This window comes from Amphibalanus amphitrite, unplaced genomic scaffold (assembly GCF_019059575.1).
Source record: "Amphibalanus amphitrite isolate SeventyFive unplaced genomic scaffold, NRLGWU_Aamphi_draft 000636F_arrow, whole genome shotgun sequence".
NCBI lineage: Eukaryota > Metazoa > Arthropoda > Thecostraca > Balanomorpha > Balanidae > Amphibalanus > Amphibalanus amphitrite.
Genome location: NW_024882130.1, coordinates 63,383 through 85,213, shown reverse-complemented (window position 1 = coordinate 85,213; position 21,831 = coordinate 63,383). Strand labels below are relative to the sequence as shown.

The following is a 21,831-nucleotide window of genomic DNA, read 5'->3' as shown; positions in this document are numbered from 1 at the left end:
CACCACAAACAGCAACACACCGTGGAATAGCAGCCCCACGGAGAGCCACGACAGCAGCGGCCAGCGACGCCAACGTCGGCACGGCATCTGACCTTGACCCGTGACCGGCGGGTCACACCTGACCTCAACTGACCCGCACCGTCCGGCCTCTTCGGCCCCAGTTGGTGGCTTGATTTCACAACAATTTCCCCTTTCCTATTCCGATCTACTCACAGCAGCGAGCGTCTGGCATGCTGTATTGGTTGTGACTGGCGGCATCCTCTCCGCATCTCCGGCCGCCGATCCCGACCGCTGCGCGTCCCTTCGGTCACAAAAACCACCGCCTCGGGGTCCGCCGGCCGGCAGCGGGTGAGGAGCTCCAGCGGCTAGCATGGCTCTGCAGTCTGCAGAGCCACGCGACTGCAGTGGCTCTATCATGGCCACTGGCCAGGTAGAGAGGGAGATGTTACGCTTATGTAACCTTTTGTCCGTGATTAGTCTTAATGCTCGCGTTGTGTTTTCGGATAAAAGATAAAGCTTCCGTTGGCTTTTTATTGCGCTAAGCCAAATGTAGGTAATATACATAGAATGTGGTTAGTTCAGAATCAATTCGAATCAAGGGGTACGATTTTCCCAGCTGTTTCGAAGATGGTGAGCTAAGGTGACCTCGGTGACCTGCAAAAGTCAACTTAACGTTTTCGCCTATTGCAGCCATTCTATACCTACCTAACTCAGAAACTTTTGGGCCGATCGAGACGAAAAAATTACCAGCCGATTCAGCCTATGCGGCTTCAAAAATCGTTTCCAATGTGGTGACCTAAGATGACCTCGGTGACCTTGGGAGGTCACATGACCGTTGTCGCCTATGGCAGCCATTCTATAAATCTGGAACCACTAGGCTGATCAAGGCGAAAACACCACCAGTCGATTCAGCGTATGCGAATTCATCAGCGGTGTTGAATAGGTATGGTGACCTCTGATGACCTCAGTGACTTCGAAAGTCGAAACGTCCACTTAACATTTTCACCTATTGCAGCCATTTATAACTCAGAAGTCAGAAGCCACAGTCTGGTCACCAAGGTCACTGTAGGTCACCACATCCGAACGGACTGATGAAATCGCATACGCTGAATCGAATGGTCGCGTTTTCGTCTCGATCGGCCCAGAGCCAGAGGGTCCTGGGTTATGGAATGGCTGCCATAGGCGACAATGGTCATGTGACCTCCCAAGATAACCGAGGTCACCTGTGGTCATCATTTTCGAATTGGATGTTGAAATTGCATACGCTGAATCGACTGAGTGGTGCTTTTGTTTCGATCAGCCCGGTGGCTCCTGAGTTATAGAGTGGCTGCAAATAGCAAATTGGCCTTTTAAGGTCACCGAGGTCACCTGAGGTCACCATATTCGATTAGATAAGATGAAATCGCATGCGCTGAATCGACTGGTGGTGTTTTCATCTCGATCAGCCCAGTAGTTCCCGAGTTATAGAATGGCTAGATTAGGCGTTATTGCCAGGTTGACATTTTGAGATCACTGAGGTCACCTGAGGTCACTATCTTTTAAAAGGCTGATAAAATTGCACCTTCTGATTTGAATGATGTTTAGTTTGTCCAGATCAGTTCAGTGGTTCCTAAGTTATAGCATGGTTGCAAGGGTGGCGGTCGAATAGTGTCGTCCACCGCTTTTGATGTGCAAAAATATTTACGGATCCGTGCGTCAAAAATGACGCGTGCGTCAGGAAGTTCCGTTGCGTTGCGTTGCGTTCGGACACGCCTAAGAGCTGGACTTTTTGATGACGTCTTCGGGTGACGTCATGTCGTGTGTGACGTTTCGTGAGCAGGTAAGGAAAAGTCACCACCGCTGGCGAACATTTAGTGCGGTAAATGGCAAACACAAATGCTGCGCAGAAAAAACAAATGTGTAACTTCAGACAACATTCGTTCGGACGACAATGTGATGTCAAGGCGAATCAAGAAGTTCTTCATGCGATTGTTAGTTATCTGTCGTGCTAACTTATTAGCAGTTGAGTTGTGAAATGTATTATCAAAATCAATGTTTATTGAACGCAGATTCAGTTTATTTTCAGATGTACCTAGGTACCCTTACACTTCACTCATCTCAAGCTGTTCAAACACCCTTGACAAAGTCGATTAAGATGAAACGTTGGGTATAATTTATACTGTGTTTTCTCTGCATTATTAACATATTCATCATATATACAATATAAGGGCCACATGCTTTTTACAGGGAGACATGTCAGACAGCCCAGTAGGATGAGGCTTCGTCAAGCGTCATTTTTAGCAAAGCTTTTCTTGCTTAAAATCCAGTCTGCAAAACATGGCAGGGCTTACACTTTGGCTTACACTTGACTCCCAGCTGTTTTGTCTTTGCTATGCGATGTTAAACATATAAAACATCTTACTATTCATGTATGCGCCATGACTCATGTAATCTTTTCACAGCCAACACGCTCCTAATGTACTGGGAATGTGGGGAGTGCAGCAGCATCAGTGCAGCACCAATGGTCAGATGCGAAGGCTGTGATAAATGGTACCACTTCCGTTGCGCGGGACTGTCTAAGGAGCCAGGTAAGCGCAAATGTTTTCTGTCTCAGTCTTTTTGTTGCAGCTATAGTGATCAATGAAATATTTTCTGCACTGTTCAGCCAAACATGTATTTCAAACAATCTGCTTCCCAACCAAGGGCGTCGCCACAGGGGGGGGGGGGACGGAGGGGATCTCGTCCCTCCACTTTTTAAAATTTTTAACATTACGCCTATGGCGTTGCATGGAAAGAATCAACTTGAAATGGTCCGAGCCCCTCCAAAATGGTCAATGTCCCCTCCAGTCGTCGCACCGTGGCGTCGCCCCTGTTTCCAACTACACAGATTTAGTCAAACAATGTGCCAATATGGAATTTTCAGGTTCAGTTGAATGAAATAGGAACAATGATAATTGTAGATTACGTATACCTGCAAGAGAGGAAAACAGAATACATTGTATTGCTTGTCCTTCACCGATACTGTTATTTTTCCATTTCTAGAAACACCGACATGGCGATGCAGGTGGTACTGCCTGGTGAGGCCGCGGTCTCCGGAATCGCCTGCAGACGAAGTCACCTGGCGTCCATCTGCACATCACTTGCAGAAGTGAGGCCTGCTGACAGCGTCTGGCAGTGTCGGCAACGTGCCAGACAGCTATCTGGAGTCCTGCTCACCGCAGGTCGCCGACAGGAGGGGCGACGCATCGTCTCCGAGGTCGCCTCAGCATCAGTGAGACCCCACTGGCCGTCTTCTTAGGCTTCAACTAGATTGCGAACAACCTATGCTGAGACAACGCCCATGACGTGTGATCCGGTACCGCTACCGCACTGCGTGCCTGTGCCCGCCGTGAGCCGCTAGTGCATGGGTTCGACCATGAGAATGTGTGTTTATGTTGCTTTTACTATTGTTTATACGTTGAAGTGACGAATTGTTTATTTTTCGCAAGCCTCCGCTGTCCGGTTGCCTGCAGCTCCATGCAACGTCAGCTGTACTGTTGTTTTAATGTTGTCTCTCCGCTCAGCTGTACTGTTGCCTCTCCGCTCATAACAACCTATGCTGAGACAACGCCCATGACGTGTGATCCGGTACCGCTACCGCACTGCGTGCCTGTACCCGTCGCAAGCCTCCGCTGTCCGGTTGCCTGCAGCTCCATGCAACGCCAGCTGTACTGTTGTTTTAATGTTGTCTCTCCGCTCAGCTGTACTGTTGCCTCTCCGCTCATAACAACCTATGCTGAGACAACGCCCATGACGTGTGATCCGGTACCGCTACCACACTGCGTGCCTGTGCCCGCCGTGAGCCGCTAGTGCATGGGTACGACCATGAGAATATGTGTTTATGTTGCTTTTTATACTATTGTTTATACGTTGAAGTGACGAATTGTTTATTTTTCGCAAGCCTCCGCTGTCCGGTTGCCTGCAGCTCCATGCAACGCCAGCTGTACTGTTGTTTTAATGTTGTCTCTCCGCTCAGCTGTACTGTTGCCTCTCCGCTCATATATGACACCCTCTATATGAATGGCACTACTGATTGTCACACCCACTGTCCGTATTGTCCGTAGTGGTGTCTACGCCCATGTTAATACAGCGTGCAGAATCCAGATTCTATTGAGGAGAGTTGAGCCAAGTCACCATAGGCTCGGGAAGAGAGCAACGTGGAGGCCCACTGCCCCTTCCCCGGCCCCCACTGGGGGCGCCAGCCACTCCAACTTTTGACTGGATGTCAAGAGCGTCGCCACGAGGGGAACGAGTCGCCGGCCAGCCAAGGTAGCCAACGGCGTGTGAAGGTTGCCTGACCTCGAGGAAACTGAGATGGCACCAACGGAGGTTTTGTTAAGTAGGCGACCAAAATTCGAGCGGCAGCAACCTGGGCACCTTCACAGGGAATATGACCGGGGGAATATGACCCAATATCCCCCGTAAATATGTGCCTCGGAAGGGAGACCCAACCATAAAACTCGCCGTATCTTATCCACTATTTTTCGAACAGGTCCATAGATTTCCGTCCTCAAAAGTGCGGGGATATTCCCCAGTGTTTGAGTTGGATGGGACTATCGTGGCGTTTACACCGACAGGAGATTCCCATTGCCGGCTGTGGGAAATTTGGATATCAATGGAATCAAAATCTTATCGATCGATGAAGAACTAAATTACCCCGACCCGGAGAGCGTCTTTGGAATCAAAGCAGTAGCACATGACGCAAGACTTCAGGCAAATGAATCCTTCTCGTCTGAAATAAAACATTTGTGTATTGATAAGCACGTTTTATAAGCAATGGTAGCAAGATTCTTCATGTATTTGGTTTTAGTGATAATTTAGTAGCAGATACTTACCGTCGCATTTCGTTTTTTTAATTAATAATTTATATTGTCAGAACTAGCAACATATCTCTTCACTCAACAATAATTACAAAAATGAAAAAGAAATGATAAATTGCTCATATTTTGGTGAAACTAAAAATTAATTCAGCACATATTTTTTTTACAGCGTTGAAGTCCAGCTCCAAAGGACAGCTGACGATCGTAGCCGAGCAGGCTGTTTGGTACTTCTTCACTACTTCTTAGAAGTACCCGTTAGTACCGATCATGTCTCACATAATAAGCTATTGGAACAAAAATATCCATATTCTCCAAATTATTCTCCTTTCACACTTTAAATAAATACTTTTGAAATGCATTTACCAATTAATTTCACAAAAACGGCTTAAAATTTTACAACGTCAAAATACTTATTCCAATTTCCACCATGAAACCACCACTATATTACTTGCTTACAGAACCGTGCGCACAGTGCGCGCAGTTTTATCGTGACGTCAGAGGGTGCTTCCTCAGTGGCGCCCCCTGGCGGGGAACGCGTGCAAAAAGTCCAGCTCTTAGGCATGTCCGTTGCGTTCGTTGTTGCCGTTGCGTGCTTCATTCAATTCCACTGTTTGAGTTTTCAAAGACAAGTTTGTGTGTGAGTAAATTCTGAGTGTTTTGCTTGCTAGGGTGAGTTAACATTTATTTGATTTTTGTGACTGTGTTTTTGAAATATGTTCGCTCGAGGTTTGAGTCATTGCATAGTTTTGGGCTATTGCTTTTGGGCAGGGGCGTCGCCACGGATTTTTGAGTGGGGGGGTCGGGTTTCTAGTCTTCACCCGATGGGTAGGGGTGTTTTTTTTTTTTGCCACACTTCCCAGTTTTGTGCGTGCGTATGTGTGTGTGCGCGTGTAACAAATCGGCGCGCAGCGCCGCGAAATTTGGTATAACCTATTAGGTAGGTTTACCTACCTACATCACTTGCGTAAAAATTATCACTGATCACTTTAACCCTCGCCCGCACATGGGGGGGGGGTTGCCACCCCCCCCCCCCAGGTAGTCTTTCCGCTCTGCACTCAACATTTTTAGCGCTAGAACGCTGATTTTTCGTATAGCTGCTCCTCTATCCTTTCTGGATGTCCACTGAAAATTTCAAGTTTCTGTGATTTTTGGTTTCGGAGATATGACCTTGTTTTTCAGGTCATGTCATGACCCAAATGGCCAATTCTCAACATCTTGCGTTTGCCATGGGTCTTGCGAGCTTTTGACACCCTGATTTCGGCCTTTTTTGCCAGTATTACCTCCCACCTATCATGGAACATGTTGTTCGACGATGTACAGGGGTCAAGGTCAGGGTCAAGGTCAACCTAGGTCATCTAAGATAATTGCGTTTTAGGCAAGCTGAATTTACTTTTTTTGAATTTTTTTGACTGCATTTTTGGTAAAAGCTTCTCAGAGCATGATTTCATGTAATATGGACCCAAAAACAATCGGTGCACACATCAGTATACACACAGACACACACAGACATACAAACACATATAATTGACCTTGACCTAACTTGGCCTGAAATGACCTCAGCCGCAAAATTCTGGTCGGGTAGTGTGACAAAGAGGTTCTAGCTGGCCTGGCACCAGAAAACAGCATCGTCATCGGTATTTGATAAGCAGCGCAATTGATATCCAACGGTGACCCAAAACAGCAACATTTTTTAGTTTGACCTGACCTGGAAGGTCAATGACTGACCTGAGAAGGTAAAACTGGGTATCATTGGATTCGTCTCTTCCCAAAGAATCTTTTTGGTCTTTACCGCTAAGCTCTATCTCCAACAGGAACGAAATGGCGCGGGGGGTGGCAACCCCCCCCCCCCCATGTGCGTTCTAGGATGGGAAAATGGCATGTGCGGGCGAGGGTTAAGGTCAGGTCGCCATGTCAAGTTCAGTTATACATGGTATACCTCTATCAAACTTTTCCCTCTCGCCATTTTTGTAGCTTTTCTCCCATAACTTCGAAATTTGGTACACTGTATACCCAATGTAAGGGGTTATAGGTATGTGTCAGCAATTCATGATTCTGAGGATTTACATCGATCTGGAGGCAGGTCAAATACGTGACCTCATCATAAGAAAATAATGAGAAATTAGAAAAAGCACGAATGCCTCCTGCTTTCAAAAAGTTCGTCAGAAACGCAAAATATCTTTGGAGCCATGACAAATCAGCTCATCATTGCCAGGGACAGGGTGCAACTTATGGCGAGTGATGACTCGAAAGGTCATTAGTGGAAATGTCCATCGATGGCCACCAGCATTTTTTTTCTACAACTTTTGACGAAGACGCGGTAGAGCGATGACAGCACCTGGAAGGTGTTCACTGTTCAGCTCAACAACACGGATCCATTCATATGCAGCAGGAGGTCCTTTTTCGATCAGGACATAACGTCGACCTGAGGTCGTTTTAACGTTAATTCTGAATGGTCAAATTTTAACTCATGTGACACGTCTCAAAGAGATAAACACGGTGGTGACAAGACAACATATGTAAATACCATACAAATTCACGGAATCTTAAGTTATTGCAAAGCAAATGTTTCGGCAGAATCTGTCTAGTTAGCTGTTTGCCTTCTATGGGCAAAACATAGATTTGAGATGAAATCTGACGCGAAGCTAGCGAAAGAGCGTTGAAAGAGCTATCGAATATGCTTTCTGCTTCACTGTAGCCCTTCTATTGGTGGGTTCCCAGTCGCTAACGTATAACGTATACTAAAGTAACGCTGAGGTATGCTTTCGACCCCTGATCGATCTAGAGGTTTGCAGAAAAAAGAGCATGCTGCCCGTGGCGAGAGAAAGCCGATGATACCCATTTACAAGGTTTCGGGTCATCTCAGGACTCAGGTCATCGCCAATAAGTAGGGAAACTCGGGACCTGCTAGAACTTTGTGAATGTAAGTTGTGATGGTTTTTCGAGGTTCTGATTACGAATGTTATCTTAGTTTTGAACGAAGATGATGACTCCATGCATTTGGGGTAGATCAGGTCAGGTCAGATCGACCAGTACCGAATAGTGGATGACCACCACCGATTGCTTCCTAACATGTTATATGGATAAGCAACACAACTACTTCTTAAATGTTCACATGGGCGCTAAGTTCAAAATCAGCTCCAAAAACTATCCTATACCTAAATTAAAAGCATGTTATGAAAAAGTGAACCAAGGTCATCTTTATTTTAATCAGGGATATCGATTTATTTTTAAGTAGGTGATTAACTCGAGCGCACCGGAAGTTTCGTTGCAATCGGCTGACGGCTCCTTTTTGCGCGACTTCTTTGCGAAAGCCCGAGACGGCTTCATCTGACTCCCTTTCCCCTACTTGTGCACTGTACAGCTAGTTGTGACGGTAGCCATAGGGCTGAGGCTAGTTTGTAGTTTTGTAGTTAGGTACTGATCCGACGAATCGACTGCGACCATTTTTTTTTTAAACGATCAGACGAACGCTCGGGGCAGTTTTGGCGCGTCCAATCCTTTGAGGGATAAAAAGGTACTAGAATGGTGGCTACTTAAAAGTAGGTATTGTTGTGCTGGTGTTCCCCGCCCACAGCTAATTGAACTTTAGGTAATTGGCTAATTGGCTTTAGGGAGCTCTTGAAGCGATTCTGAATCTGATGTATTTGTTGGTGTTGCTGACGCCTGCTTCACTGACATAAAAGCTAAAAAAGCATACTCAGCATCGCAAAAAGTGGGGGGGTCGACACCCCCAGTTTTCAAGAGTGGGGGGGGGGGGGGGTCACGACCCCCCCGACCCCCCCGTCGGCGACGCCCCTGCTTTTGGGAGTGTCAGTCTGAGTCTGAATTATCATTATGGGAGGGGCCTGGAATTTTGATCAGTTTCTGGTGTGTGGAGTGCTTATTTTTTGGAGGTTTTTGGGAGCCAAACATAGCTAGTAGACAGTAGTTACTATAAGTTAGTAGTAGTAGAGTGTCAGTGAATGGTCATGACGAGAAGGGCCAGAAATTTTGATCAATTTCTATGCTAAATTACACGGACTATGGAGTGCATATTTTTTAAAAAGGTAATTGAGAGCTAAAAAGTTGGTGATGTCTACTATGCAGTAAATGTTTATTTGATATGTGACTGCATTTTTGATACAGGTATGAAGTAAGGTTTCACATGCTCATAGGTAGGTCATAGCAGTCTATGATTTTTTAGGGCTGTTATATTGGAGTGTTTGGATTCTTGGAATGAGATGGGAGTGGGGGCCTGGAATGGCAATCAATTTCTAAGGTATGGAATACCTTAGGCTGACCCAGCCTCCAGGCTCCATCTTACAGATATGGGGAAATTCAAGATGAAAAATTGTCCGTACCCATTGATACCCATAGGAAATTCACCAAGTTTCAAACTTCTATAAGATCAAGTGTAGGAATGAATAATGACAGAATCATTAAGTTTTTAGAGGCTCTATAAACCAGGTTCACGATCCGTGATCTGGCTCCACTACGTGATTTTTTCGTGTGATTTTGCGATAATGCGAAATTGCATGATGTTTAGTATAGGCACTTCCGCAGTGTGGCTCAGCTCAGCGCATCCGTATACTCTAGATGAACATTTGTTGACATTGCCAAGGGCATCGCATTCTCGCATTGTCGCAAAATGGCCGCAAAATGGCACGGAAAATCGCGTAGTGGAGCCTGGGCGTTAGCGGTGAGCACCCGGTGTGCAGCTGAGACTTGAGAGACTGTGATCGACTCCCAGCGTGTCAGGTCGTCGTGTCCCGGGGTGGTAGCTGGGAACGGGTGGGCGTCTCGGGCACGGGCGCGCGCCATCTCCACGGCGTGGCGCCTGATCGCTCCGCGGCCAGGTGGACACTGGACAGCCACCCGTGCTTGGTCCTCAGTTGCGACCTCCGCCGTCAGGAAGTGTGCAGCCTCCCTATCTCTCCATCTCCTAGTCCAGTATCCATCAGCCCCCTGTGCCATATCGCTCCCCAGCCCCCACTTCTCTCAGCTGACCTACCCTCCCTCTCCTCCGGCAGAAGATGTCGAGCCTACAGCCTGGTGGGCAGCGGCCGCCGTCGCGCGCCTCGCACGCGTCACGCACCTCTGAGGTGTCGCGTGGAGCGCAGTCGCTCTACTCAGTGGGCTCGGTACACTCGGTGCGGTCCACGGTGAGGTCCACTGTGCCGCTCACGGCCCAGGCTGACACGTGGAAGCCGCCGGTGCTCAAGAAGGCGCTTTTCACGTCCATCCCGAAGGCGTCCAACATTACTGCCATCTACTCAATCGTGAGTGTTGTGGTGGGCGGGCGGGGGGGGGGGGGGACGGGGATTTTAGTGATGTGTTTGTGTGGCTGCTCGTCTTTTGTTTATCTGTTTGGTTCTGTAATCTGTTAGAAAGTTGTTTGCAATGAGAGGGTTTACCTCGCTTATTGTATCCTCGTTCATCTCGAACTGGAAGCAGCTTATTCATGGATAGCATGGCTATGAGGTGATCCATTGTCTTTTTGTCTCTTTTGTTTCTATTTAGCATCTTGATGCTCAAATCAGACTTAACCTTTCTCTGACCTCACTGACCTCTTGCACCCCATCTTTGCACCAACAGTTGCAGGCGCTGTTCACAATGATGACGGCGGTGTTTGACGCCTATGTGCTGATCGAGGCCGAGCCCGGCAAGGACCATTTCGGCTACTACGTCATTTCGTTCGAGTTTGTGTACGCCGGCAACCAGCACGGTGAGTGGCGACGCACCGTCTTGGTTGGTGTGATGGCGATGATCTCTCGTCGCCGAAACAATGTGATGTTTATTAACGATGCCTGCTAAAAGCATCGTTAAAGCCCCGGTCACACATACACGACGCACGGCCCGCGCACCAAAAATTCATTCATTTAGGTCAGTGCGTCGTCCTGCGCTATGCATTCGTTACTCGTTCGTCGAGTGCGCTGGGCCAACGGTATCATGCGTCGTCATTCGTTGCGTGCGTCGACAATTTTTGTGCATGCTCAAAAATGTGCGTTGAGCTCGACGCACGAAGACGAACGCCAGACACACGCGGAACGCGTTGGGCCAGCGCCAGATACACGCGGAACACACGCTGGGTATTCGTTGTGTGCTCGTCGGCTGATGCGTAGCGAATACCTAGCGCGGACATAGCGTGCCTCTAACGCATGTCTAACGGATACGCATAGACTATAAAGGCGTGATAAACAAGAGCTGAACGAGTATGTAGCGCGCACAGCGTTCGTCTGGCGTATGTCTATGGTCCCGCCCTACCTCCTCATTTCTACTTCTACCCTAATGGGTAAACTCTTCTACGTCATTGCTGCATAGTGCATAGGCTCCTTTCAATTCCTCCTGCTCTTGATGCCAGAATTTAGTGGTTTTCTTCGTGCAGGTCGCCTTTCGTCCCTTTGCCTTGGGAGGCATCTTGATATCCCTTCAAATTCCATGGAGGGCCGATGAGGATGTGCCCTCCTTGGCGTCCTAGTCCTACTGATATGACAACAGGCAAGACGGACCACTGCGCCGCTGCAAAGTGAAGTTCGCTGACTGTGCGTTGAATGTGCGGTGTACGCGCGATCCATGCGTCCCGTGCGCTAGCAAGCCGCTGTGCATCCGTTGTGTGTGCGCACTTTATGCGCTCTGTATTCGCTGTGTAGGTGCCCTGTACACGCCCGGCGCGCTGGCAAAGCGCTTGCAGCGCGTTGTGCATTCGTTGTAAAGCTGCTATTTCCTGCTGACTCTTGACAAAAGTTGGTCACACATCAACGCACGACGACGCACTGGTCTTTTTGCAATGTGCCGGCCTGCGCCGGCCGTACGTCATGTATGTGTGACCGGGCCTTAATACACCGTATGCCTGCTAAAAGCCTTTGTAGGAACATCCACTATCGGGACTAGCTGAAAGCGCACCAATTGTAAAATGAAGTAGAATATATGCTTATAACGCAAAGTATGCTTGCATATTGAGCTGCAAAAGTGTACGTTGGATTATCGTTCTCATCTCTTGAGAGATGTTTTTATTGTCGGATACGGCTGAGCCAGTGTTCACATTGCATCGTTCGTTTTGCGTTAACCCATATATGCATGAATTAATTTTTTGTCGAGTATTTGTATGAAACTTTCTAGCATTGTTAAACAACATGTTACTAAGCTGCTGACATCAACTGTTTCGTTTTTACATTTAGTGCTTGCCTGATATGCTCGTTCAAAGTGACGTACAAAAATGTACGTCTATGCCAGGTGTCAACAAGACAATTGTGACGTCTGCCGCCGCCGTCCTAAAATAATACATCCGATATCCCTAATACAATGCTAACGTCTTTCGTACTTCAGAAGCGATGTATGAGGGATGGGTTGGGGTGGGGATGGGGTTGTGGAGGGGGTAGGGTGACGTCATGTCATCGTTAACCTGGGCGAGGGGAATAACTTGTGTTGTATGGTCAAATATGATGTATGATATGTTGTGTTGCATTAGAGACCCTTGGAAATGGTAGTTACAATTCATACGTTGAATTAGGAAATAGATGTAGATCATGTATGATGAAAATAAGGAAATTTGCACGCAGCTGACCACGCAGACTGACCTCGTCCACGCAGCTGACGCGTCGGTCGTCGTAATGGCACCACCTGTCCCGTGCCACACTGTACACGTCAGACACTGTCCCGAGCGCGTGGCCCCGCTGTAATGACTAAAGACGGCCATCAGCCGGACGTAAAGTCGCCGGCATGGTCAACGGAGCAGAGCGACTGGTCGCCCTCGACTTAGAACTCGGAGAGGTGCGTCTGTCCAGGGGCGTCGGCCGGCTCTTCCTTCCCCAGTGACGGCATGATGGCCTCTTGGAGCTCGTGATCCTCGACCACGTCCATCCAGCGGATAACAGCCGCACTGCAGCCGTTGTTGGCAGTCGTAAATGCTTCGATGGTCTGATTGGACTTCTTCTTGAAGGCGTTGATGTCGGTGAACTTGTTCGCATTCAGAAGGCGATTCCCTCACATGGTACCCGTGCCATGGAACTGGCGCTTCTGGATCTCTGCTGCAAAACCGATCATCAGGGTCAAGCTTGGTGCTGCTTTGGAAGTGACATACCTACATCCATAATCATCCCGAACCGGTTGAGCCGGTGGGTGCGACCAGTTACGGGCTCAGTTACGTCTTTACGGCTCAGTTACGTCAGTTACGGCTCAGACCAGTTACGTCAGGCGGGCTGGGTCAGCATTCTCTTCGTCGCTAGACTCTTCGTTTGTGTCGACGCGAACTTCCGGCGGCTCTAGGACGACGACCGTGACATCGGCGACTCGACTTCGCTCCTCGATGCCATCCAGAACAGGGCTGCGGAGTCGGAGTCGGAGTCGAAGTCGGTCGGAGTCGACAATTCTGACCGGAGTCGGAGTCGGATTCGATTTTGGAAACCGGAGACGGAGTCGGAGTCAGAATCACCGACAAACCCATCGACTCCGCTGACCTGGCAGGGCTGCTGAGTCGGGAGTCGGAGTTGGAGTCGGTCGGAGTCGATAGTTCTACCCGGAGTCGGAGTCGGAGTCGGAGTCGGAGTCACTGAAAATCCATCGACTCCCGCAGCCCTGATCCAGAACATCGTTCAGGCTCACATTTGCCATCAAACCAAAGCATAAACGGGTTTGATGTTTGGAAAACAAAATGTAACGGATATGCATAGACGTACATTATTGTACGTGCGTTTTTGTGAAACGTACTATTTTTGGATTCGCTTGGTAAGCAAAATTAGCATTATAATGACACCACTCATGAAGTTAGGGTCATGCTTGAGCAGATTGCTGGCAACGAAAGCTAATCCGGGAAAAGCACTTAACTATAATTAAGAACACTTGGCTCACCCTGGGTCGAGCGTCTGAGCGGGTGAAAATCTTCCCGTTGCGGCATCAACAAACCGAATGTCTTAAACTCAACACTGAATGCATTGGAACCGTGTTTTTTGGTATTCACCTGACGGCTAACAATGTAAATGATTTAGAACGACCGCGTTTGATGGCTCATTAGCTCTATTTCTATAAAGATGGCACACATTGGTCAACTCAAATTGACGTACATTTATGTACGTCTATGCATATATGGGTTAAACTAAGGAAGCTGACAGTCTCTTTGTCATCTCTTTCATGCTAGCCCTGAAAATTGTACTTGAGCACTTGCCACTTGGTATGTCCCAGTCCATTCTCGATAGACCGTCAAGTGTTTCTCCACGGCGCGCCTTTTCTCTCTCGTCGGCCATGACTGATGGCAGCCTGCTCCCGTCCTTAGTACCCCTAGTCACTGATTGCTGACGCCCACCGGCCACCACCCTGTGTGACCTCTGACCCCGCCCTCCTATGTGCCCATTTCAAACAACGCTGACTGCTGCTGTCTGTGTATTGCAGTGCGCAAGTGTCTGATCACGTTCGCCGTGTTCAGTTTCCTGTTCGCGGCGGCGCTGCTCATCATCAGCGTTCTGCTCGTACAGGCCCTCAGAAAGGTGGGTATTGACTGTTGAGTCAGCTAGACAAATGGACAGGTAATCGGGCAGACACCATCGTATCCGAGCCGTGGCATTTCTGTTTTTGTTGAAAGGCTATGAAGTTCCAAGAGTCGTAAGAAGAGGCGCAATATGCCATATACAGTATGCTTGATGACGTCTCATCCATTCGCATTCCACAGTGAGTGACAGTTTGCACAGTAACTGTAACCTTCTACATACATAGCTCGCCTTCGTCCCTGCTTGCTTCTCACTCGTGACTCTTTCCTCCTTTTTTGCAGGAGAGTGAGAAGGAGATCCGTCCGTGGCTGCTTATCATGTTTTTCCACACCAGCTGGCGGCTGTTCGCGCTGGTATTCGGCTCGCTGGTCAACGACCTCTACTTCGCCTACCACGGCCTCATGTGCTTCCTCTGGTCGGTGATGATCCTGCTGAACGTCTACGGCTGGCTGGTCGTCTGGTCCTTCTTCAACGAGCTCACCGAGGTCTCCAAGCTGGAGGACATCGCACACCTGAAGGTGAGGCACAACACTGACTCTGTTTTCCTCAGGCAAGTTCGTCTTGGGAAACACTTTGGTGCATGGTGAAGATATTGACAACCTGTTCAGTGGACAGTGTTCAATAATCAAGTCAATCTGGAGAGCCGTCAACTGCGTTGTTTGGTGGGCGTACGGAGCGGACGTTGCAGACGCATGCGTGGGTGGACCCCGCAGTACATTCGCAGCTGTTGGTTCCTTCTTCGTCTGTCGATGACTCCTATATGGAGACTTTGGAGAGTCCGCCGAAAATAAGCCGGGAACCGCGGCTCGTCGGTGATGACCACTCGGTCGCTGACTCTGTCCCTGCCACTGCCTCCTCCCCTGTATATCCGTTAACGTGTATCTGTTAATGATCGGTGATTTTGTGTTGCCCCTCACACGCAGCTAGCCAGTCGGGCCGCCAGCCGGGCGTCGACGCGCAGCGTAAGTCGACTTGCCACTAGTTATTAGTTGTCTAAATCCCCTTCCCATTTTTAAGTCTATATTAACCCTCGCCGGCCGAGGGGGGCGGGTGCCGCCCCCCCCCATATGTTTTTTCGCGATAGCTCCGAACACGCTGGCGATAGAGAGCTGAAACTTGGCATACCTGACCTTTGATTCAAGCCAGATCTTTTGACACCAACCGCATTTTTGGGTCAGGTCAGGTCACTGACCTATGACGTCATAAGTGAACCTCTGCAGTCTGCACGGTCTTCAGATGTCGCAACTTCGCAACGCCCTCACTGCCAGAGGAGATGTCACAGGGAAATGAAACTTGCAGGATCTAGTATCCATTATGAGTCTCACAAGTTGTATATCTCGGATTTTTCCTAAAGGTCATATGAGGTCAGGTCATTTTCGTGACCTCACCATTATAAGTCAATGGGGAAAAATGAAAACTGCTATTCTGGCGCCGGGAACGATCTCCAACTATCTCAAGCACACAGAATCGTGATTTGATGCACTCCTTGCAAGGTTAGATGCGTCACTTTTGCAATGTTGACCTTGCGTGACGTCATTTATGACGTCATCAAGGTCATATTAGTTTTTCGTCAATAACTCCCGATCAAATTGAGCTAGCGAGTCTGGAAAGCCACCAATGGACTCAGGAAGACCTGCCGAATCGAATGATATGCGATATGACCTCTTTCGACCAACTTCGTGACCTGGGGGTGCTGACCTGACCTTGACCTGAGGTCGACACCCTAAGTCGACCTGACCCGAACAAAAAGTATATCATTCGACGCGCCTGAGCGAGACGAACACGATGCTGCCAAAATCGCGGCTCTGCGGCCGTTTTTTGCGAAGTTATTCACCAAAAACTGAACCGTACCTTGGGGCACTTGACCTGACCTCAGAGGTCACCGGTTGACCTAGGACCTTAAAATCGGGTACCAATCTCTGCGTCTCGTAACGGCGCACACGCTCGTTTTTTTTCCGCGACGCGCTAGTTCCACCAGGGGCGAAACGACGAGGGGGGTCGTACCCGCTCCCCCCCTCGGCCGGCGCGTATGTAGAAAACAAATATGTAGGTCCGGCGAGGGTTAAGTCTTACTCGAGTGCGTAAGTTTGACGGTAATGGCGCAATGTTTGTCAGTTGTCACTCAGTGATTATGAATAGCATTCTCTCATAACACGGTTTGCTAAAATGAAAATTAATGGAAAGCAGCACCCCCAACGCTCAGTTAATGTACTTGATAAAAATGTTGTAACGGCAATATCAAGTTCGCGAGCCTGCTTGGCGTGCTCCTAAGTTACGGCTGCTGCTTATTTTTTATCATATCTGGTGGCCCTTTCAGCAGCGACGCTTATTAAGTTTTACATTTACCTGGAGTAGTAGCTCCTCCGGTCTATGATAACTCTCTTTCCTGTGGTGACCCCTCTAACCCCCTTCGATAACGCCCCTCCAGCAGCGCCCCCTCAGTGACGCATCCCGCGGGTCTCGGCCGGCGGACGACCCGTCCCCGACTGGCTCGGTCCCTCCGGCCGTGGACCCGCCGGCCGCCTCCCCCAGCCTCGCCAGCATACCCGAGCTAGACTCGGTCGTGTGAGACGGCGTGACCTGAGGACTGACGTGAGCGTCTGCTCGTGCTGTTCGTGCTGTGCTGCACCGCCTGGCTGTTACACGGTGCACTCGTAAAAAGAGCACATGTTGCACACATGTTGACAATGGCACTACTCTTATTAGGGGAAGTTGGGGCAATGCCGGAGTTGGGGCAAAGCCGAAATTCGAGATATTTCGAAAACCGTACGACATGGATGCCACCTGTCAGTGATGCTCTGAAGCTTAAGTGACTACCAATTATCGCATGTTTGTTACCAGTCGTCATTCGGAATACTTCGGCTGTGAGGGCGCCAAGAGCGTTTTCAAGGTACGTTTCCTTTGTACTACATGCGTCTTCGAAGCTGCATTTCCTACTCATTATGCTACCGTTTGTCTGGCCAATTCGGTCAAGTAATCTTCAGCACGTCTTTGCATAAGTGTGCTGCCTATTTGAAATTTATACAGCACGTTGAAAAGTTATGGGCCTGCAAATGAAAGTATGGCTGGCTGGGGTAATGCCGAAAACGTGCAATTACGCGCGTTAAAGCACGCTACGTGAACTTTACCGCTGTAGAATAGCAACGCGTATTTTTAGTCACACAAATTACACTTTTAACCGACACAACGGCCTGTTACCATAAGGAATGATTTACCTGGCCTTTTCTTATTATATTACACAATTATAACTTCCAGTGTGCACCAAGCGTCCTCAAGCTCTTAAAACGCGTGTCAGCTTTGACGAATTCCGGATAAAATTTGAGATAAAATAGCAAAACATCAATTTCGGCATTCCCGTAGATCATTTCTCCCATCTTCGGCTTTCCCCGCAGTCCGGGGCAACGCCGAAAAAGTCACTTCTTTGATATTTTTAGTTTGTGCGCATAACGGTATGCGAATTCATCAAATGCGCCTGGTATGTTTGAAAGGCAAAAGACTGGCCTCTCGAATGACGCCAACAAGAATAGCTTATGTTGTCTACCTTGCGTGCTACGGGCGTCAGAAAAAAAGTATTCGGCGTTCCCCCAACTTCCCCTACTGAACGTGGTTATGACGATTATGACCTCAGGAAGTAAATATTTTTTATGCTGCATGATTTTATATTCGCCCATCTATGGAAGACGATATTTACGCAAACATTTTAATCCAAGAAGGTTTTCGCTTTTTACATTGATGCAATAGCCCTATTGGCTGCTGCATAATTATTTGCTCACCAGTGGCTACAGCAATATGTAAATACATCTTTTTTTGGCGCAAAATGCCCCAGTTATAGCACTTCGTGCCCGAGAAGTCATATCAAACAGCATTGACGTTTTCTTTTTCTTCACCATTGGCAGCACTCATTTTTTGAAGCCACCATATTTTCAGAGGGCGCAAGCCGACCAGGAGTAGCCGCATGGCCCAGCCCTGGCACTTTTTCCTCGGTGTTGTGTGATTTCGCTTTCAATATATCTGAAGAGGAAGTTTCAGTCGATGTCTTATCCGGTAGCGTAGGTACGCGGAAAATCTGACCGTTTTATCTTTGAAGCGCACGCTGCTGACCGCTGAACTTCAATGTATTGTGAATGCTATTTATCCTGATGCTGTGGGCATGGGTCAATGTTCAGATGATGTGTCCTACAAATGGAGAGGAAAATGTTGCTGTCTACTGTCAATTTTCTCGACAGCGTTAGATTGCTTAGTTCAAAGTTCCGCCCTAGTCCACCAGACGTCGCTGTGTATGATAAATTGCATTTCGTCGTCCGCTCACTGTCAGATGAATCAACAGCGGAGGTCCCCGCTTCGTGTATCGTTTGTGCCATATCTGACATAACTTTGTCCAATCTTTAGCAAGGGAACAACACCATGAGATCCCTGCATTTTGTGTGCTGTTGGGCTGCTTCAGCTGAGACACTACGTCGCCCTCTGGCCTCTGTTAGGTGAACTCATCAAGTGTCTGCAATGTATGTGTTTTGCTGCGTTGTGTGCCCTGTGATGCCGTGTCCGATAGAACACTCCTATGTCGTCATCTACTGCTGATGGACATAATATCAGGTTGCTGCCTTGCGTGTGTTGTGTCGTATGCCGTATGATTTCACGTCTGACATTTCGTCTCTCTCCACCTTCAGATGGGCACCATGACATCGCTGAACCACACCCAGTACTCGCACACGCCATCAGTGAGCATCCAGCCGTCATCGCGACCCATCACCCCGCACAGCTATGGCGGTCACAGCGCGGCCGTCTGAGACGCAGCGGTACCCCAAACCCTGTCTGGATGGCTCCCGTTGGGCTGCCGTAACCAGCGGCCACAGTGCGGCCGTCTGAGACTTGGCGGTACCAAACCCTGTCTGGATGGCTGCCGGTACCCCGCATAGTGGCCACGCAACAGAGACCCAACAGTACCGAACCCTGTCTGAACTAACGGCAATCGTCAATCGTCACACCGTATAGCTACTGAGCAATATCCCTGCGAAGCAAAACTGTAGCTTATGCCACTGAGCATTTGTCATGCGAAGCAAAGCTATGGCTGCTGCCTTCTGATCTACGTCTACATCGCTAGGGCCCTACGTGAGCTGAAGCGCCCGCCCAAAAAGGAACAGTGGTCTGCGTAGTTACGTCGCTAGTAACAGCTACTGGTATTGATCATGTGGCTTTGGCAGAATGGCTCATAGCCTCGGAGTGTCGGTTAAACATCGGTCTTCTGGGTAGCCGACTGCTGTGGAGGCGTCGGTGTATATGAAGTTTGTCTTTGGTGATTAGTGATTACTGGGACCTTGGAGAACGTTTGGGAGATGAAGTGACCGTATTCTGGCTGACGCTGGTGAGTACGGTAATCATGGTCTTGGACATGTGGATTTAGTCGAGGGAGAGTCGGAGACCCTTCAGTTTTGGACCGGAGTGTCCTACAACTAAATTATGGACGCTTTGTGTCTCCTGTTTGGCGTTGTCGTTCGTGCTGTAACTGTCATCCGTCCATGTTGTGATCGTGAAACATATTTTTGTACATGAGGTTTTCCTCGAGCTGTAGGAGAGATTCTGAACGGAAAATGGGGCAGCTGGAGTCATCAGCTGTCTACACTAATGGACAATAACGAAACTTTCATTGGTTTGATACTTGAACTTTACGGCCGCGTATAGTTTATGGCAGTTGTTTAGCCAGCTTTGCTATTTTTCATCTGCACATTGTTCATTTGACACTAGCTTGAATCATGTAGATCTGAATGCATCATTTCCATGCTGTCTTCTCGTTAGTTTTTGCGCAGCTTACTGTGTATCCCCTCTATAGTAATATATTTTTATATGAAATCGCTCGCACATCGAACGGTTGGTTCTCTAATTTTCGACTGTTCGAGCTTTTACACTTTTCTGTTGTTTAGGATAATGTCGTTAGAATTTGCATGCATATTGGATCTCGAACATCGCTCGACTTGTTCATTTTTGCAGCTATAGAGGTCCAAAACCACGCACATAGTGTTAGAACTAGCATAGCTTTGTGTTGCACCGGTGATTTTTTCACGTTTTTACTGCCCTAGATAGTTTCGCTGATGTGTTGTGTAAATATAGTCCTATGGTTTAGAGGTGGCATACGAGTGTGTGCACATCTCGCTCCGAGCAGCACTGTTATCGTGCTATCTCTGCTTTTTATCTGTTATCTGTAGCTAATGTTCTTTTAATTGCTGCCTGTGGCGGAGGTGGTCCTCGTTCGCAGCACTAGCCATCGTCATTTATAATCTGCCCCTGTTCGACTCGATGGTAGGCTTACTGTAAGTTGCTGCTGTTTGGAATTCCGGCCGTATGCATGCATGTAACGGTTCTTTCCATTGCTCTGTAATGCGCTAGCAACCGTGCAGCTCGTCAGTACGTCATGCCTGTTGATGGTGTTCAAGCATTATCCGTCCACATCGTAGCTCAACTGTGCATTTTGCCGGCCGTCTTGTAACTTAGCAGTAAGCTGTGTTCGTTTTAAGCCCAGCCCCGCCTATAGCGAATGAAAATTGGCTTGCGCTGATCAAGAACGGCATTCCTAAACAGCTCCGCTCGAGTATCTATGAAACTATTCCGTCCAAGTTGATGTGTCTGGCCTGGCCAGCAGACGTCTGTTTCGTCTGCCGTCCTCTGTCCTACCTGTTTGTTTTCTATGTATCGCTGACGGAGGCCCCGTACTTACTGTATACAACGACGTCATTCCAATACACTGCTGAGTGTAGATGGATGCTTTGGATTGGACCGAACAGGAGGCGTGGCAATGTGTGGCTGGGGCCGCGGGGTGGTTACAGCTGGGATGATAGCCGAACGCTGACACCTGAACCTCTGTAGCCGGGCTGATGTCATCAACAGGGACAGACTTCTAGTATGGTTCTCACGACTGCTACAGCCCAGCATTGACACGTAAGTTACCGGCCGAGAGGCTTCTTTGGCGCCGGCACCAATGCTGCGCAACTTATGCTTCCTATCCTATCCCATCCCAGACACTAGCATGCTCGGGGATCAGGACGGTGCCCTAATCACCTTCATATGATCAATCGATATCAGTAAAGTCCAACCTACCTTTGCTGTGCTGATGAACGTGACTCTGACTTGTGTACGGCCTGCTCACCCCTCCCACCCCTCCCCTTGAATGAGAAAAAAAAATGAAACGGATCCAACTACGTTGTGCGGCGTCCTGCTGCGTAACGCTGGCTGAAGAGTCCGGAATAACTAGCACCCCTCAACTTGCAGCAAGAAGCTTCGAGAGTCGGAGAGTTTCAGTCTTGCCTTGGGTCATATCCAGAAAGCCATGTCCTGCCGATGGGACCTGCACGCACCACGGGTTCATTGACTGGCCCTCGGGCTGCCCATCTCCCGTGGCATGCGACCAGTATGACGCAATTTTCCCTCAGCTGTGCGTGGATCAGCTGGGGCGGTGCCATCCCCCTCCCCCTCCCCTCCGATGTGGAGGGGGGGGGGGGGCGGCCGCGCTCTTGCCAAGGTCGTCACCGAGCGAGGGCTCGCCG

General features: G+C 48.7%; 1 protein-coding gene and 1 long non-coding RNA gene across 4 annotated transcripts; both read left to right on the top strand.

Moving 5' to 3' along the window:
• The first annotated feature begins 1,901 nt into the window (after positions 1-1,901).
• LOC122363711 lies at positions 1,902-4,124 on the top strand. Its single transcript, XR_006253414.1, has 3 exons — positions 1,902-1,970; positions 2,442-2,567; positions 3,022-4,124. It is a non-coding gene; the product is annotated as an uncharacterized LOC122363711 (long non-coding RNA).
• A 1,272-nt stretch (positions 4,125-5,396) lies between these two features.
• On the top strand, positions 5,397-21,044 carry LOC122363709. 3 transcript variants are annotated; one of them, XM_043333256.1, is made up of 7 exons: positions 5,410-5,507; positions 9,848-10,096; positions 10,413-10,542; positions 14,202-14,296; positions 14,578-14,814; positions 18,964-19,092; positions 19,237-21,044. In XM_043333256.1, the coding sequence occupies exons 2-6, from the start codon at positions 9,851-9,853 to the stop codon at positions 19,081-19,083; spliced, it is 828 nt and encodes a 275-aa protein (XP_043189191.1). In that variant the 5' UTR covers positions 5,410-5,507; positions 9,848-9,850; the 3' UTR covers positions 19,084-19,092; positions 19,237-21,044. The 3 variants fall into 3 exon arrangements, with proteins under 3 accessions (XP_043189189.1, XP_043189191.1, XP_043189188.1); XM_043333254.1 differs by having other exon boundaries at positions 5,397-5,507; positions 18,964-21,044; XM_043333253.1 differs by having other exon boundaries at positions 9,851-10,096; positions 18,964-21,044.
• Positions 21,045-21,831: the final 787 nt, after the last annotated feature.

What these genes read in the sequence shown, in the direction of transcription:
- LOC122363709 (XM_043333254.1), top strand. Translation starts at nt 9,851, where the DNA reads ATGTCGAGCCTACAGCCTGGTGGGCAGCGGCCGCCGTCGCGCGCCTCG. An exon ending in TCGTACAGGCCCTCAGAAAG is followed by an intron (nt 14,297 to 14,577) that starts GTGGGTATTGAC and finishes CCTTTTTTGCAG; the next exon opens with GAGAGTGAGAAGGAGATCCG. An exon ending in AGGACATCGCACACCTGAAG is followed by an intron (nt 14,815 to 18,963) that starts GTGAGGCACAAC and finishes CTCCACCTTCAG; the next exon opens with ATGGGCACCATGACATCGCT.